Source organism: Mercenaria mercenaria, chromosome 10 (assembly GCF_021730395.1).
Source record: "Mercenaria mercenaria strain notata chromosome 10, MADL_Memer_1, whole genome shotgun sequence".
NCBI classification, from domain to species: Eukaryota; Metazoa; Mollusca; class Bivalvia; order Venerida; family Veneridae; genus Mercenaria; species Mercenaria mercenaria.
The window spans coordinates 38,440,144-38,460,106 of NC_069370.1; the positions used below are offsets into that span (position 1 = coordinate 38,440,144).

The 19,963-nt window shown below is 34.5% G+C and overlaps 1 protein-coding gene across 1 annotated transcript; it reads left to right on the forward strand.

The window, feature by feature from the left end:
* Nucleotides 1-4,039: 4,039 nt before the first annotated feature.
* Nucleotides 4,040-19,618, forward strand: LOC128559888 (uncharacterized). The gene is made up of 10 exons (XM_053552811.1): nt 4,040-4,202; nt 4,974-5,077; nt 7,298-7,390; nt 9,666-9,729; nt 11,753-11,844; nt 12,277-12,395; nt 13,306-13,398; nt 13,839-13,951; nt 14,270-14,347; nt 16,500-19,618. The coding sequence occupies exons 1-10, from the start codon at nt 4,098-4,100 to the stop codon at nt 16,623-16,625; spliced, it is 987 nt and encodes a 328-aa protein (XP_053408786.1). The 5' UTR covers nt 4,040-4,097; the 3' UTR covers nt 16,626-19,618.
* Nucleotides 19,619-19,963: the final 345 nt, after the last annotated feature.

Consider the following 19,963-nt stretch of genomic DNA (forward strand, 5'->3'; position numbering starts at 1 on the left):
GCATGCAAAACTTTAACCAGAATTTTCTAAGTCCAAAAGGGGGCATAATTTGGCCAAAATGAAGGTCAGAGTTATGGGACTTGGTGCTTAGGGCGAAGACATGTATTGTATTCTCAGGCTGGAATATCGGACTTGTGCACAGGAAAATAAGATTAAATTTGAAATGTATTAGATGAGTTATTTTAGTCATTTCTTTTTACAGAAGTTATTGCTTAGATATTTGGCAAGTAGCATTGTGTAGCAGTTCTCTACCAAGTTTTTTTCAAACCATTTATCTGGAGTCAAAATTGGCCCCGCAAATGGGTTCGCTTATATATGTAGAAACTTCAAAAATCTTCTTGTCGAAAACCTGAAAGCCTGCAGCTTCGATATTTGGCATGTCACATTGTATAGTGGTCTTCCATCAAGTTTACTCAAATCATGCCCCCAGAGTCAAAATTAAATTGGCCTAGACTTGAGGTTTATAACATTGTTTCAGCTTTGGATATAAGAGGTAATAAAGCCTTATTGAAAATAACACAATATTACTTCATAATGATCTTTAACCCTACCCATTAAACAGAAAATTTTTAACATTCCTGTTTACATTCCCTTGGTTTTCACATTTATTGACTTCCTGATAAAGACAAAATAAATTGTCGAAACGTTGAAAAAATGAAGTTTGCCTTATAGTTCTCCCATTCTTGGTTTCAATTGTGATAGTCAGCAATGCCACGGCCATGACTATACTGTGGGTGTCATTCAGGTAAACGTACATGACCCTGTCTTATAAATATTGAAAAAATACAAACTAAGACATCCTTACTTTAGCTCGACTAAACTGCATAATTATTGATTGACTTTCTGTAAATATTTGTTACAAAGTATAAATGAGACAATTGTCTTCAAGAAATAACGCGCCAATCCAAACTTCAGAGAAGGAAGGACATTGCCGCTGTGCACTCGCGTTATTTTCATTTAACCCTCTAAATTCACCAAATTTGTTTTAAATATTGTGTCTCAACTGCTTTAAGTATTTTAATAATGAAACTGATAAAAGTATCAAGAAAAATATATGCTTAATTGACATATTTACAGACTTAAGTAAACCAAGTCTTGCGTTCTATGCTTACGAAAATATCTTTATAGATTTTGCTGAATCGGAAACAGTACGGTATTAGCTTTGATGAAAAACATTTTGTAGAACTTTTCATTCAGAAATGGTCATACAGAATACAAACCAGTTTTTTTTTTTAATTGTCAGCCTAAAACGGAAGTTTTATAAGGGTAGGCTTTGTATATTAGCAAAATGTCAGAGCATACAAAAAGTTAAGTTCATACTATATAGAGATAACTTTAGTCTTTTTGAATTTTGTCAGTTTCAAATTTAAAGATATCCAATGGCCATCTTTCAATAAAATATTTTATCTTTAGATACTTACTTCGAAGATCAAATCTATTTAACTTTACTAAATATACAAATTAAGTTTCTATATAGAGCTGTATTCGTAATTAAATGTCATACAGCCAGTCAGTTTTTTTAGTGGTAGTACACATTTATATACATGTATACAGTGTGCACTACTTCAAACCTAATCTACACAACATTATTTGTTTTACTTCTCAAATTCATAATAATAACTTTAAAATGCGAGTTTATATCCAAAATTTAATAAGAACGTTCATAACGTGCACTTATTTGACCTCTGACCTTGTGCCGTGACCTTTCTTTAATCTTAATTAAACAAGCGACAGCCCACCTGAAATTTTCTCAATTTCTATAAAGTTAACACAGAATATGGCTGTCGAGCATTAACAAAGTATGCCATCAAAAAAGCAATTACTAGATAGAAAAGCACATTATGAGTCATTCTCCTATTCCAGTTGAATTTAAGGCACATGCATAGTTCCATAAAGTACATTCACTGATTTCACTATAGTTTTTTCCCCTTATTGTTTGCTGTCCTTATTTGAAGACATGCACGGAGTCAATATCGAGTTCACAGCAGACGGATAATCTGGGTGACCTGTACTTCTGTAGTGAAGTAATCCTGTAAAATAAAAGCCATGGATTAAAAAGCAAGAACGGACTTCAGCAAAGGCTTTCCTATTAGGCGTAAAATTTTTTTTTTTTGGTTTCCGGTATCCCGACCTACCCTAAATTTTTGGCCGGACCCTGAATGTTTTTATGGCCTTGGAGAATATTTTTCTTTTTAACAAAAAGTTGCAGAACTGCATTTTTTATGCTTTAAACAAGGCCAGTAATATTAGAAATCAACTTACTGATGCTCTAAAGGCATAACCCCCTTATTTGTATTCATTTTTTGATACAAAAATAATTTCCGAAAAGACTCCCTTAATAATAAAAAAAAATTTCAAAAAAAATAATTTTCCGACCTACCTACCCTATTTTTATGAGCATGTTACCGGAAACAAAGAAAAATTTTTAGGCCTTAGAATATGTGCAAGCTGTAAATTCTACTACTAGTAGGTACTATTTAAGCTGCCAACCCCATCCCATCTTAAACCCTGAAGTGATGTTCCTATGGATTGGCTCCGTCAAAATTTCAGCTTTTACAGTAAACATGTTTGTTTAAACTCGTTTACCGGCCTTTTCTTAACAATCTTAACCGTACTGACCCCGGATTGATTTGTCATAGCAAGAAAAATAACATTATATAGTTAACCTATAGGCTTGTTTTCGTGCAACTATGTACTTTATAAAATCTAGGAGTTCAAGGATGTGTTTTAAACTTCGACTTTGTTGCCCGGCTATGGCTTGGACCTATGACAGATAGCTGATATAGAAGCGAACGAATTAAGGAGTAAAAAATTCTACAATCGGAATGGTCTCTGTCACGTGCAAGCTTATCTAAAAGTTTTGGCGTTATATATGTTGTATTAATATTTTATTGTCTTTAAAACTTTGATGCTACATACCAGCATGTTATTTCTTTATTCTTATTGGTGGTTAAACAAAACATGATAAGCTCATAGATCCAATTTATCTTGGGTACAATCATGACAAAATAACAATAACATTTTATAACAGCAAATAACGTCGTTCTTAACATAACAAAGAGAGGAGCATAAGTATAGATTAATTAACAATTATGGCTCTTATCAACATTATGCATGTCACTGTTATTTTGTTGTGAAACAATCCTCAAGGTTAAATGAGACTACTTAATAAAGTACAGAGATATCCAAGCCTTGCCTTTAGTTCGTTTAAAATTGATTTAAAACGATTAGATTTGATTAAAGCTACCGGATTCACAATATCCTTTCACTGCCGTGATATCTACATTTAGACCACATGATTACCAACTCGATCCATTGGCGAGGCAATAATTTCCCAGTCGAGTTGACAGATGACAGTTTACGTCCAAGTTAAACCATAAGTCCCCGTGAGACGGTAATTAATTAATCACGTGACGAACTACCCATCTTTCCGAAAGATAGAATGTTTGGCTTCCCCACTACATAGATGAATGCAGCTTAGAGTGACAGACGGCCTTCATCCGTCGGCAATAAAGCATCCCGATTAACTGCAGGTTCTTTCCAGTTATGTCTGAAGCGGCTGATTGCAACCACGATATATCATGAAAACGATGTCCTATGAAAACACGTGCTTAAAAGTACACATTTTACGTCACTGAACATACATGTAAAAACAATAATCTAAAGCTTCAAACTGTAGATCTAGTAGATCTATTTGATTATTAAAAAAATTGGGCACATGAAAGGCCAAATATTCTTGTTCATGTAGTTGTCCGAATCGTCTGTTAAAAACTACGCATGAGGTGCCCCCGTAACAAGAAATGCTGGATCAACCCGTGCTCCTACGTTGGTAGAATCCAACATGCTACGCCCTTGATACATTTTGCCCGCGAAAACCGAACGCATGCGCATTTGCGCTGAAGTATGCCGGATCGATACCAAATCCGTGCAATAATTGCATCACTACGCATGCGTCAATAGCGGTCACAGAGTAAAAATATCGCGAAATACGTAGTGCGTATTACATCAAAAACGCATATATTTATTGAAACCAAAAAGCGAACCGACATAGATCCTGGAGAATTATCTCAGTGCATATATTAGATTTAAATATAATTATGACTACGACGGTGCTTGTTCGTACAGTTTGTACGGGTACAAACAAAATGGTTAATTTATTTGGAAGTAACTTTCGGATTGGTGCACTTTCGTTTCAGCCTTTGGTGAGTACAGGAGCGTAGCATTCTTTTATAAATATTAATATTTTTGACCTTGCGTCCATTACACTTTTACTTTTAGAGATAGCACATAGACTAATTAGATTCTATTTTATTATACACAATTATTAAATGTAGATCTAGATCTACTCGCAACATAATTAACAAAAAACAATTGAAATATATAGCTTCTAAATAGTTTAAAATACGAAGAAATTTAGGGAGTTCTCTAGGTAAGGATATATGTGTATAAATAAAATGCAATATAATAACAGTTTCATAAGAGAAAAATGATAGTGTAGCACCAAGAAAGACACCAAATAACTAACATAATTATCTTTAAAAGAGTCTCATTGTATTGCCTTTATTATAAGCCTGCCAACCTATTCATTTCACTGAACAAACAGTAAAAAATAAAGTCAACAATCCCATTTTATAAAGCATAGGTCTATATTGTAAATATTTTTGACTGAAGGAGACATTATTACTGTTGTATGTGGAAAAAAATAAGTTTAGGAGAATTCAGGTCCAAAAATTATTGGGAAAAACATGGAAAGGGTTGGGAAGTCTCCTCTCCCAGCTCCTCTACCAACTTCAGTGAAATTTCTTCTATGCCAGTGCAATGCAGACTTTGCATATAGATCTACATACACACTTAACATTCCTTCATCGATCCAGTCCAGCAATCATTGAATAGATCTATATTCGTAATTAATAGCAAGGCAAATGTTGAACTGTTGTAAAACTGAACATAAAATCCATTGATTTCTCCTGCAGCGACGTTGTGCGGCAACCAAGTCTGATGTTGATGATGCTCTAAAAGAGTATAAAGAGGGCAAATTTGACAAGCTTCCAGATCCAGATAAACTCGCACATTTCAGGTAATAACATATATTTTTTTCTTGTTATACTTAATATCGATACCAGGGGCGTAGCAATGGATTTGTAGTAATTTTGGGCATGCTTCACCTAGAAGACTTACTTTAATTGTAGAAAGCCTCATGTTCATTTTTTAATTTATTTTAAGCCATTTTGAAATGATTGCATGATAAGCTACAGGTGTTTAGATTATGAAAATCATTAGCAGACCAGTGCCTTCAATGGGTCTAATAGGTGCCTACACAATAGGTAGCCTTAGCATAATTGCATATTTCTTGCTCTAATAGCAGAATGCTGTTTTTTCAAGCCTTCAGATGAATTAATGAATTGCATTACATTGTGCTTAAATTGTCTTACTTAAGTTCACTTTGCTCCTCAGTCAAAATAGTACACTTTACTAATCATATATTGAATACTTACTATTTATTACATGATTCCTTATGAAAGTTGGTCAATTTTTAGTTAGGACCTTAGACAAGCCATTCAATAAGTACATACTCACAGTTTCTGCTAAATACACATATTCTCCATATGTAACTTTAGCATTTCCTCGTTATACCCCCACAAATGGGCTTAGGATCATAAATTTTGGTACACAGTGTGACATCATTAAATACAGATCAAGTTTGACTTTGAGGTCGGTAGGTCAAGGGTCAAGGTCAACAGTGACCCGGAACAGTTAAACAGTTTCCAGATGATACCTTGGGAACGCTTGGGCATAGGAACATGAAGGTTGATAGGAAGGTTGATCATGACCAGCAGATGACACCTATTGATTTTGAGGTCATTAGGTCAGAGGTCAAGGTCACAGTGACTCGGAACAGTTAAACCGTTTCCAGACGATAACTTGAGAACGCTTGGGCCTGGCATCACAAAACTTGATTGGGAGGTTGAGCATGACCAGCAGGTGACCCCTATTGATTTTGAGGTCAGTACGTCGAAGGTCAAGGTCACATTGACCTGGAACATTTAAACCATTTCCGGACAATAACTTGAGAACACTTGGGCCTAGGATCATGAAATTAAAAAGGGAGGTTGATCATGACCTGCAGATTTTGAGATCAGTAGGTCAAAGGTCAAGGTCACATTGACGCAGAACAGTAGACGTTTTTTGCCAAATAACTAGAGAATGTGCTTTGGTTGATACAGAGGTCACTTATGACTGGTAAATTTCTGTTCCATGTGCAGTTACTGAATGCATCAAGAGGGGGCATTTCGTGTTCTACGAGCTCTTGTTCAGGGGCGTCGGAAGTGGGGCCGCAGGGGCCGCAACCGCGGCCCCAATAATTTGCCCAAAAACGATTTTTTTGTAAATTAATAAGTTGGAGTCGCAGGTCCGCGGACCCAATATTTTGTATAGTATATTTAGTATATTAAATTTTGCTTCGCGTTAAACAATACACGCTGTCCAGATTAGTGTGTTACCGTGGTGACGGTGACACGATCGGGGTGTTAATTGGAGTCATACACACGTGTCCGTGATTGGACTTAATTACGCATGAACAAATCAGCATGTTTTTAATTGGCAAGTCTTTAGTCAACCGAACGTTTAAGCTATACCCAGCCGCAAAGATCTAAGGTATTAACTTATAAAATTCAGAAAAATAATTAACATGTTTTTATTTAATGAAAGGAGTAAGTGTTAAGATTTATCACACCGCTAAGATGTAAGGAATTAATTACATAAATTGTTTTTACTCAAAAAATGATATTTCAAACAAAAATAAGAAATGAATGTAACATGAATGATTATTGTTCAATACATTAAATACAAAAAAAAAAAACATACATGCATGCATTCTTTGTATTGCGTTATACATTATTAATTCTGATAAGAGTTTATTAAACTTTATTTTGCTTATAGTCATGTAAATAGTAAGAAAATACTGGAGACTTGAGATGTGATTCAGTACCCTTAAAATGCACCAGAACTCGCCATTTATGATCCTGTTTAAAAAAAAAATCAGGGGGGTCCCCCTTACCCTCCTTACAGGAGGGGGATGCCCCCGCCCGTACCTACCCCCACCCCTCGCGGCCCCAATATCAAACACCTTCTGACGCCCCTGTTGTTGGTTTTAAAACATCAAAGGCTTGGTAAAAATTAGCGTACGAGAATACAAAATCACATGGATATCTCTGATTGTCTTTATGGTTCTTTAAATGCAACTTTAAGAAAATAGAAAACTATAATGCCCCACTTTTATCAGATTTTTTTATTGCAGGAAGACCAAACCTGAGGTTGTTGTACATGATGTTGAAGTCCCCAAACAAGATGTGCTTCCAATGGGAGCAGCTGCCCTACCTCATCCAATCTGGTAATATACTAGTTAATACTTATTTGTTTAGGTTTAACACAGTTTTTCAACAGTATTTCAGTATATTTAACGGAAGGTAGTTAACCTAACTACCGGTATGTCCCTGGATTCTGTACCATGGTATGCAGTACTAACCTATTCTCTGCAAGTAACTGGCAACTTGTCATCAAGAATCTCAGGTGGGTGATGAAATAACTTTTGACACAGTGTCTTTTGTCAGACTTTCATATGCCTCGCCTGGATATCAAACTTGCGACCTAGCAATCCGTTACTATGTCTGCGCTTTCCTTGTTGAAGAAAGCTGGTGAGCTTCATTAATTCAACATTTTGTGGACTCGTCATCAATCCGGTGCATCTTTTCCTTTGTATATAAAATTACAAGCCCCCAATTTTAATTTCTCTTGAATAAGTTTTATAAATAACTTTTGTCATTTTAGTGTACAATCATTATGAAGCCTAAAAACATTCATTTACCAGTAGAACCTACATAATATAAGTATTCTGTTAGTTTATATTCTATAACTTCAACTTCAACTATAAGCAGTGTTTATTGATAAAAGTACCCATCAAACAGTCTGTAAATCAATTTCAAAAGCTCCCTGAAGAGTTTGTCAGTTGAAGGACAATGAATTTATATTGTGTATAATTCTGGCAAGGTATTATGACAGCTTAAATGATTTTGATATTTGACATATATCTGAACCTGCCTTAGTGGCCACCTGTAAGAAGCAGCCACTTGCTTTAAGCAGCCAGACAACTGCCTTCCCAAATTTGACATCTTCTTATTCAACTTGTCTTAAGCAGCCCCATGTTTTTCTTTCTGTCTGACTGCTCTCTGGTATGTTGCTGAAAAAAAAATTATCTGTCAGAAAATTTAGATTTAATATTTTTTAATGTTCCCTATTAGAATAAAACAAAATTTTATAATTATGAAAATCACCCTTCTTGTTTTCAATCTCACTGACCTGAAAGCTAAGAATGGCCTGTACATTTATACTAATAAGCTTTGATAATGTGGCAGTTGAGTCCAGTAAGTCCAGGGGATTTCAAAGATAATCTGTCATAGATTCATTATAAAGCAGTTATTGGATTTACCTGTATTGGAAAATAAACAGTGTCGATTGTATTGAGGTCAACTGCCACATTATCAAAGTTTATTAGTATAAGATAGCCAATATTGAACCAACTTATTGATATGTTGACCCACTAGACAGATAAGAAGAAACAAATAGTGTAATCTGACACAAGTTGTACAACTCGTTTAAATGGGTCAACCATGTTCTTGTACTTATAAAATAGACCGGCCCGGTTTTTAGGTTGGTCAGGGCTATTTTGCCATCGAAATATTTCTATAAAATGCTTCTTCCCCTTCCGTTTGGATCTGCCCATGTTTACAAACGCATTTGTTTATTTTATGGACTGTAGGTTATAATATATGTTATATATATAACAGTTAAACATTTGGTTGTATCCATAATTTTTGATATCTCATTTGTCCTTTTACACTTTTATAACTTGTCAGTGAGCATTATATAGATTGAATATTTGATCAAATTATTGTTAATCTTGAAAACTTCAAAATGATATATATTTGAGATTTTGAATGTTTCATTGTTTAGCCTGAAATTCTTTTGAGAATGAAAAATATAAAATTTGTTTTAATCATTTGAACTAATGAATAGTATGTTATTTGAAGTCTAAACATTGACAGCAACGTATCAAATAACAAGCTGAAAAAAAATTACATATAGGTTAAGCTGATTGATAGACCTGCCTAATGTTTTTTCAGCTTTGTACATTAGATAAAATATCTACCCCCCTAGTGAAATGCGGGGAATACAGATATATGCAAAAATGTGTCTTTAATGCAAAAAATCAGTCATATAGCCATAGATTCTTAAGTGTTTGTTAAACAATGTTTAGATACACAGAATGCTGATTGTTTTGTTGCTATTGGATACTGCTTGATTCCATTGTTTGTTTTGTTTGACATATGTCAACTATTGGCAGATAAAATGCTAAGGAAGACATAATTAAGATGCCCTATCATTTTATACTAAATTTATCTCAGTTTTGGACTGACATTATTAAAGAGTTGCTTTGCCTGACTGCATGCTAATGCATGTCAGTTTGTTTTTCATGTTGATATAAATATATTTGATATATGCCTAGCCCCTCACATATTGCACATTGAAAATACTTCTATGTTATTAGTATTGATAAGTTTAGCTTGTATCATGCCATAATTATAAACTTCATCAAAAATTTATTTCAGGTCAGAAAACGAGCTTCACAGTGTTCAAATTACCCACAAGCCTCCGGAGGGATTTGTAGACAAGGTAAAAGCATGACGCAAGAATTTGTAGACTGCTTCTAGTTTCTCAGGACAGTCCATTGCCAAAATATGTTAATAAAACTGAGTTTGGATGCCAGTCTATAAACCTCATTAATATCTGACTGGTTGATTATGGGCATATATTAAAATTGACAAATGGCTGAATGTTGCATTTTGAGATTGGTCTGCAAAAATGCAGTTTTAAAATTTTTGACAAGGCAAATTAATTATGGGCAAGTTTGTCCTTTGCTTTAACCTCCAAATTAAGACATGAATTATTAAATCTTTGTGAGCCCGCCCGCTTAGCTCAGTAGGGAGAGCGTTGGTCTACGGATCGCGGGGTCACGAGTTCGATCCCCAGGCGGGGCGTATGTTATCCGTGACGATTTGATAAAAGACATTGTGTCTGAAATCATTCGTCCTCCACCTCTGATAATTCATGTGGGGAAGTTGGCAGTTACTTGCGGAGAACAGGTTTGTACTGGTACAGAATCCAGGAACACTGGTTATGTTAACTGCCCGTCGTTACATGACTGAAATACTGTTGAAAAACGACGTTAAACCCAAAACAAAACAAAAAAAACAATTAAATCTTTGTGAGAAAACTTACGTTGAATATAAATTTTTGGAATACAGTTTAACCTATTTTGAAAGACTGAAATTATTTACTGTTTGGAGGTGGTCTCTCTAATAGCTTATTAATTTATAATTTATTAAAAATGGAACATTAATTGATATCTTGGGTGGAAAAAAAGGTTTACTGTTATAAAGATGAATTTATAGAGATGTTGTTCACAAGAGGATTGTATTATACATGTTTAAAATTACCTTATTAAACAGGAGAGGGATTTTAATCACCTCTTGTTGAAAGTCAAGTCAGTAGCTATGAGTCAGTATTTCACTTAGCACAATTATAATTGCAGTATTTAGTGATCTCTTGGGTAGATGTAAATGGACATTTAATGGAGATTTATAAATGAGTTAGAACTTTAATATTGACCCATGAGAACTATATTTCTATATTGTTAATAACATCTCACAGAGATTCCAAATCACATAGGTGTAGCGTCAATACAGTTACTTCCATGAATCAGTGTTGAATCATTTAGCCTCTAGTATTGAGCCTATAAACCAAAGAGAATTTACAAGCTTGATTCTCCTGGGCAAAGTGTATGTTAATTCTCTACAAGATAAGATACAAGATACAAGAAATTTTATTTAACGTTGGATATTACATTTAACAAATAACATTAGCTTAAAGCATGTTTCCAGACAAACAGTGGTAAAGTAATAACAAACTAAAAGCACTGTAATACCCCAGTCACACATACGGCGCGGAAAGCTACGTCTACCCACGGATAAAAACGTAGTAATCCGTATCTATCCGTATTGAAACGTACCTCAGACGTACCTCAAAGTAGTAACCCGTATCGCTTCGTACCGATCCATACGGCTCAGGTACGGATCGATACGGGTTACTACGTTTCTATCCGTAGCTAGACGTAGCTATTTGCGCCGTATGTGTGACTGTGGTATAAGGGAAAAACACAGGATAAAAGGTAAGGTAAGGGAAGTAACCCTGTTTCAGTAGATAGATTACTCCCAAACTTACCATGATGCAGCATAAAAAGATAGGAGTAAAACAAATAAAAAATTAGTAGTTGACAGTCGGGTGTTGTGACATCACAAGTGTATGACAAAACCTAATCCCCTGAGTAAAAAGTGAAGATTTGACTCTGTTCATGTGGAGAAATAGTCATACGTTACTTGCAGAGAACAAGCCAAGTTCAAGTCTAGGATTAGGTTAAATAACTGTCATTGCATAATAGAAATACTGTAACTAAAAGTTTCTACGTTAGTGTGAATGTCCTGATTTAATGTTAAATTTTTTCTATATTGCTTGAACATGTAATGCTGTAAAATTTTGTTTGTCCGAGTTTGTTGAGAATTCGGAAATATTTTAGTAAGTTTGCACTTAGTATGAATTGAGACGAGTAAATTTTCACTTGCATATTTATAATTTTCAGGCAGCATTCTTCACTGTGAAGACCGTGAGAAGGGGATTTGATGTGGTGTCAGGGTTTAGCAGGGGAGAACGAAATGAATATAAGTGGCTGAAGTATGAATATTTTCTTCATATTTTTGTGTTACGCTACATGTACTCCTATACAATATTGAAAAATGTTGTTCACCTACTTTATCAACAGTTTATGGCTGTTTTGGTTCATGATTTGACTACTGAGTACAGTACTAATTAAAACATCTATCCTCACTTCTAATGGTCGTTTTGGTAGCTGAATTTCACTATTAAGTACTGGTACTAATTATAACCAATGTTGGTATCATCTTTTCCTACATATATATTACACAGCAAGAGAACCATCAAGAACATTTTGTTCCTTTTTAACATTTTTTTTTTAAATAAAAAAGAATTGGAACATATATTATTTTTTAAATCAAAAAGAAAAATATTCAATTGTCAAAAAGTGTTAGTAAATTAATTTGTAAAAAATAATTATCGTTATCATAAAAAAACTGTAAATATTTATAGGCGTATAATATTTCTGGAGACTGTTGCTGGTGTGCCAGGTATGGTAGCAGCCATGACACGACATCTTCATTCCTTACGACGTATGCAGAGGGACTATGGATGGATTCATACATTGCTAGGTAACAATTTCTAAAACCCATTATTTTCCATTTGAAAGCATAATTAGCAGTAAATTATCTTTTACAACTACTGTAAAAACACCAATCACCCTGGGATTGGCAACATGATCAAGATATCCAGCTTTTTATTTATCAAAATATAGAATATATAAGGGAGATGGAGATGGACCACACAGATTGTTTGTGTGAGCAGTAGTGCTTGCACAGTCAGCTCCAGTAAATGGTGCTTCACAGTAGAATAAGATAGATTGTTGTCTGTCCATATTTCACTCCAGTCAAATAGAACATTTTTAATGCAACATGCAGGTTCAAGTATAGTCAAAGACACAATGATAAGACTTTGATTCCTTGATTTGATTTTCACCACAAACTAACAGACTTATTTCCTTCACACTTGAGAAAAAGGCTTTCACCTTGCATATGATTCAAGTTATTGAAGGGAGATCACTCTATCCAGTGGATGAAAATTATAAAGTAAATCATGTCACACCACTGCAAGCATATACACAGTGTCACTAGGAGCAGTTTTAAATGGTGTAGTTAAAAGTAAAAGTATGTTCTTCGTGGGTTCAAAGTTAAACCAAGAACTTTTGTCACATGGCACATGGATGTCCTCCGGTGAGCTACAACATTGTTATCACTGTCCAGGTAATCTATATCACCAGTCAGTATTTATTAACCCTTAGCCTGCTGGCCACAAATGATTCTGCCTTTTCGACCAGTGCAGACCAAGATCAGCCTGCACATCCGTGCAGTCTGATCATGGTCTGCACGGTTCGCCATTCAGTCAGTATCTTTTTGGTTAGCACCCCTTTTAACAGTTAAGGGTACTGTCCAAATTGAATGATGGACCAGTCCATTTTAGAAATTTAGCAAGGTAAGGGTTAATGGAAATGTGTATTTTTTTCAGAGGAGGCAGAAAATGAGAGAATGCATTTAATGACAGCTTTACAACTCAAACAGCCATCACGATTGTTCAAATGGTGCGTCATAGGAACACAAGGTATATTCTTTAATCTTGACTCCTAATTTAAGTATACATGATGGATAGAAAGGGATAATGCAAAGTTTAAATCAAATTTAGTATTTCTGGTTAGACCCAGGACCAGGATGTTTGGGAATTTTGCCATAGAATTTTATACAGAATTATTTGAATTATCAGTGGTACATCCTAGCAAATCTTCAATGTTACATGGTACATCCTTATTGAGACATCTCCTTTTTAATTGTGATACTTTTTATTTGTTCTTTTGCTTACCTTTGTAGGTAGAGCAAGGCACAATTTATTGAATGATTTTGAATTTGATTCCCCAGCCAGATGAATGTACAAAACTAAATTCAGTTTTCACCAAAACCAAAGTACTGGCATTGCCTTTTGTTATACAGTGCCAAAGAAATTAGAGCACTGTCCAATCAGATAATAATGTGTGACAATCATTTCAGGTGTATTTGTTGGAATGTTCAGTGTTTGGTACCTGATCTCGCCAAGATTTTGTCATCGATTTGTTGGATACCTGGAAGAAGAAGCTGTCAAAACTTACACAAGATGCCTAGAGGTATGTGTCAGTTACTGCCAACTTACTGGCTAGTTCCTTATGATGTCATGTCCCATCAGCTTGTGTTGAAGGAGTTGCCTTGCAATGCTGGCCATTTAGGCTTTCTGTACAAACTGGAACATTCTCAGATCAAAATTGTTAAAACTGTAGTTTTGACAAACAATTCAGTGTTGTAAGCTAATCTAACCCTTAAATTTAAATGACAGAGAGTGTGAGAGATCAGTACATGCATTTATCAAATCAATATCTCATACTTTCGGTAGCGTGCTCTTTAGACAAAACCTGGACTATGTTTTAAATGTTTGTATACAATTTCAGGACATTGAATCTGGAGCATTGGAGCACTGGAAAACACAACCGAGTCCAGAAGTTGCCATTACATACTGGAACTTACCTGTAAGTTTACTTACTATAGGGCTCCGTTTTAGCTTGACTGTGAATAGGTAGAGTTATTGCACTCTCCAATTGTAGGCTTCCGGATTTTGGTTAAGATTTGGTATGCGAGTTAGTGTCTGAGTAGCGACTTGTGAGAATGGATTGAAACTTCATACAACCATTATTTGACCTTCATTGAACAAGTTCCATAACTCTATTTAGCATTTTTACAAATGTTTGCCCCTTTTTTGACTTAGCAATATCTGGTGTTTTTTGTAATTGTAAGCTCAGGAATTGAAACTTCCCACACTTGTTTACTGTGATGACCCGACATGTATTGACATATCCATAAGTCTGTCCTGCTTTTATGATAAGTTATACTCCTTTATTGACTTTTGACAATTTTCTAGTTAACTTGATTTAAATGACAAGGTTTTTGAAAAGTCGAGCATTGCTGTCCTTTGACAACCATTGTTGGATTTCCCTGGTAGAATTTCAAAATGTTCTTTTAATGATAACTTTGAAGGCTTTTTACCCCAGCATAAAATGTCCAAATAAAAAAGTTTAAAGCTTTTGGTCACCATGTAGACCAAACAAAAAGTGAGCGTTTAAACTTTTATTAGGCAGCACCTAGTGTTAAGACATTATGCCATTTTGATCAAAAACAACCAATTTATAGAGTTGTTTAATCTTTGTCGAGCAGCCATCTTGTAAATGTTCATACCTCAGGTTGTTGCTTAGTACAGGTTCAGCTGTACACTAACATGGGGTGTGAATGGACAGCTTTTTTCCAGCACTCACTGCAGACTGGAATTATTAAGGCCATAATCAAACTTGGTCACTGACTGAATTTGATCCCCTGAACTCTTAACTCCAGGTCAAATTAAACAAGAGCACCGCCTTGCGGGTGCTGACGCTCATCTGATTTTTTTTGTGTAATAGAAATATTGTCCTACCCATGATTTTCTAAGTCTAAAAAGGGCCATCATTCTTGCAAAAAGCAGGATAGAGTTATGTTTCTTGATGTTCAGTGTCCACTTATGATGGTGAAAAACTGTTGCAAGTTTTAAAGCAATAGCTTTGATAGTTTATGAGAAAAGTTGACTTAAACATAATACTCAACCAAGAAAATGATTTTCTAAGTCCAAAAGGGGCAATAATTATTGCAAAAAGCAGGATGGAGTTATGTTGCTTGCTGTACAGAGTCAGCTTATGATGGTCAACAAGTGTTGCAAGTTTCAAAGCAATAGCTTTGATAGTTTAAGAGAAAAAGTTGACCTAAACATAAAACTTAACCAAGAAATCTGATATTTTCTAAGTCCAAAAGGGGCCATAAATCTTGCAAAAAGCAGGATGGAGTTATGTTTCTTGCTGTACAGGGTCAACTTATGATGGTGAACAAGTGTTGCAAGTTTTAAAGCAATAGCTTTGATAGTTTAGGATAAAAGCTGACCTAAACATAAAACTTAACCAAGAAAACTGATTTTCTAAGTCCAAAAGGGGCAATAAATCTTGCAAAAAGCAAGATGGAGTTATGTTTCTTGATTTACAGGGTCTGCTTATGATGGTGAACAAGTATTCCAAGTTTCAAAGCAATAGCTTTGATAGTTTAGGAGAAAAGTTGACCTAAACATAAAACTTAACCAAGAAATCTGATATTTTCTAAGTACAAAAGGGGCCATAAATCTTGCAAAAAGCAAGATGGAGTTATGTTTCTTGCTATACAGGGTCAGCTTATGATGGTGAACAAGTATTCCAAGTTTCAAAGCAATAGCTTTGATAGTTTAGGAGAAAACTGACCTAAACATAAAACTTAACCAGGCAACGCCGACGCCGACGCCGACAACCGCTCAAGTGATGACAATAACTCATCATTTTTTTTCAAAAAATCAGATGAGCTAAAAAGGTTAATATGAATTTTGACAAAAGACTGAAATCGACCCATTCGTTGGGAATTTTAAGAAGCGATGAAACAATCAGTTAACTATTAGAGTTATATGTAAGGCTTTTAGAAGTGAACACTAAAACTTTGAACCATAGAAGGAAAACATCAAACTAGTGTTTCCCACCAAAACGTATATTTTTAATCAAAATTAAACTGGTTCCGTTAATTATACCATGCTTTTAATGACAGATCACCAAGTTCAGTACACATTTTTTTCTGATATTGCAGGAAGATGCAACAATGAAGGATGTGATTCTTGCCATCAGGGCAGACGAAGCTCATCACAGACTTGTAAACCATACTCTGGCTTCAATGAAACCTACAGACTATAACCCGTATAAACCTGGAAAGTAATGATACACTTTATCAAAACCTGTTGGTTAGCTGTTTAAATTGATTGTAAGTAAAATGAACAACACCCTGGCTTCATTGAAATTTACAGACTATAGATTGTGTAAATCTGGATTAACTCTGACATCTGTGGAACCTATAGACTAGGGTAAATCTCAATTAAATCCAGCTTCATTGAAACCTACAGACTATAGATTCTGTACTCGGTCATCAGTGGAACCTACAGACTTAAGTGTAAATCTAGTTTAAATCCGGCTTCATTGAAACTTACAGACTATAGATTGTGTATCTCTAGATTAACTCTTGCATTATTGAAACCTACAGCAGACATAAGAAAAATTGTTTAAATCTGGATTAGTTTTGGCTTAAGTGTAAGCCTACAGACTTGATTGTTCAAACCCGGGTAAATTCTTGCAGCAGAGAAGCCTAACACGCTATTTATTATTTTAAACTGGGTATATTTCAACATCGATGAAACGTATAGACTTCAAATAGGACCACCCTGGATGAACTACAGGATCAGTGAAATTTACAGAATATAGATTGCTTGAGGTTGTTCTGCACATTCAGATCAAAGATTTTTCTTCAATGTAGAATTTGATTAAACCATGATTTTTCAAATCTACGTAATATACCAAGAAAATTTGGCAAATAAAAAATCAGGGTCGTGTGCCTGATTTTTTGCTAGAATAATTTGAAGAATTTGGACGTCACAAAAGTTTTCATATTAAATGGGCATCTAAAGGAAAGTCACTATTTTGATATCATTTTTGTAAATAGAATTTTTTTCTAAAATAACGATTTTAATGAAACATCTCACAGTCATAAATAAACATATGGCCTATAATATGATAAATAAAATGAAATGTATACTGGTCCATGTGCTTGTTTTTGAAATATATGCCCATGATTATAGAGATTAGCACATTACAGTCAAGCTGATTTTAAGACATTATTTGGAAATCATCTAGTGCTTCAAATTTTTCCCTGTAGACTGTCGGGTTGCCATTAATTCAGAAACCGTTTCATCTTCATATACAAAGTCCAGACTTTATTCTTCATTAATTATCGAGATAAATGACGTCACGCCATTACTTCAAGTTTTAATGGTATTATTGACTGATCTATAAACTGTTGCATAATCTTGAACCATTGAAACCTACAGACTCTAGATCAATAAAGATTTATAGTTTATAACCCTTGTCATCAGTGAAACTTGCTTAACTGTTGCATGTATCTTGCCTTAAAAAGGATAGAGTGCCGTACTCTCTTGTTTTATGTTTGATATTATTATATTTTGTTAAAAGTTTAAAAACTTTTGTACATTAATTTTATGATTGTATTTTATGTATGATGTAAGTGAAAATGATTTTATATAGATATTTTAGATGGTAGTACATTATTATTGAAAAATTGCATAATATAAATATTGATATTATTAGTTTATAGCTTATGTTGAAAATAAAGTGTTGTTTTGGGAACCAGTTTAAGGCTAGGAACTATATGCAGGCATATAAGGAGATAACTAGTCTTGATTGCTAAGTTTTGTTTCATGATGCTTTTGAAGATAGAATAGTTGCAGTTTCGTAGTTTGTAGTTATAGTTCGAGCTATTCCAGGTGTGTCATTCTGTGTAGGAAGTTTGTTGTTGTGTAGGACAAAAATCTCAGTAGAATACACTCTTACGAGGGCTGTTCAAAAATAACGTAGACTTTGTCTCTAGCTTTTATATACTTCGATGAAGCAAAACAAGAAATACAACACTATCATTTGCAATCTTTCTACCAACGTTTTGACATGATTATGTTCATGCAATATCAGGAGTTAAGCCACCTCGAACAAAGTTACTTGCACTAACCCTGCGCATGGTGATCATATTTCATGACAAAGACGTTATGACTTTATCGAGATACTCGATAAATTTATTAAGTTTGCATTAATTTATATTTGTTTGCCTCTTTTAATTTTAATAAACAACACCTAAGTCATAAGAAGTTGATTGACTGGAATACTGAGAAAAGTATGAAAAATTGTGCCAAGCATCTCTGACAGCGTGCACACCATGAGCAGTTCGGTCTTTATCCAAGGGGTCATAGCTCAACATTAACATTGAATCACAGATTTTTTGTTTTCTCTCTCGACCTTTGCTGACTTATAGCAAAGCTTGGCCATTCGCTTTTTCTCTGACTGATTTTTTCGTTTTTTCGCTTCACAAATCGGTCTGAAAAAGTAAAAAATTGGTCCAAAACCATCAAACCGGCAAATTTCCGAAGCCCTGTTTCAGTATATGTCAACTTCTTGTGGAGCTTCACTTTATGTTTTTTTCTGGTAAATAAGTGGACTATGATCAGTGCGACCATAAGCAGTTAAATTCCAACCATGACAGTTGAAAAAGTGACTGCTCCGGTTATGCCTAGTTATGGTAATTTAGCTTCGCATTAACAAAAATGTTATAAAAAAAAAGTTTTGACTGAATTACACAAAGATTGCAAATTACAATCGTATATCTCGAATTGTACTATACACAAAAGGCGGCTTTTGACAGCAAAAGTATACATTGTTTTTCAACTGCCCTCGTAACTTAGTGAACAAAAAAAACATTCTATTCCAGCTAATTTAGGTACGTGTATGTGAACAAAATACTCTGTAATTCCAGCTTATTGAATTATGTAAATGAAACACTCCCTACTCCAGCTCAGTTATGTGAACAAAATGCCCTCCTGTGCCAACTCGCAATATTTTAATACTCTGATATCAGCAGGTTCATTTAACATAATGGCTTGCATATTTTATTATACTTGAATTTTCTTACGTTTCACCTCAAACACTTCATACATTCTTTATATAATTTTAAATATTTTTATTAGACTTTTCTATACCTATACAATGCTTTTGTTATATATACATGTGTTTTGTAGATTTTGTTGTTTGTTATACAAAGTCATGCTGTTCTCCACGAATAAAAACTGAATATACCTTCAGTAATTCACAGTTGAACCGTCTTTGTTATCTTACATAGGATATTTTGTGTTTATATAGGCAAGATGTTCTGTCAATCAGTATTTCCCTCACAATGCCTCAGTATTGTGTAATATCCATCTGTCATCAGTTACTTTTTATCAGATTCTTACGGAATTTATCAGAATAATTGCCTTTTAAATCAATTCTTTGGTGAGAATCTGCTCAATAATTTAAGGGTGGCTAAAACATCATAAAATTTGATGAATCAAGGGCTGCAACTGCTGAAAATCATCAAATTGGAAAAGGCCAACAATTTGCACAATGAAGCTGGACACTGATCACTCCTTTAAGGTTTAATGAAAAGTCCACCCAATAACAGAA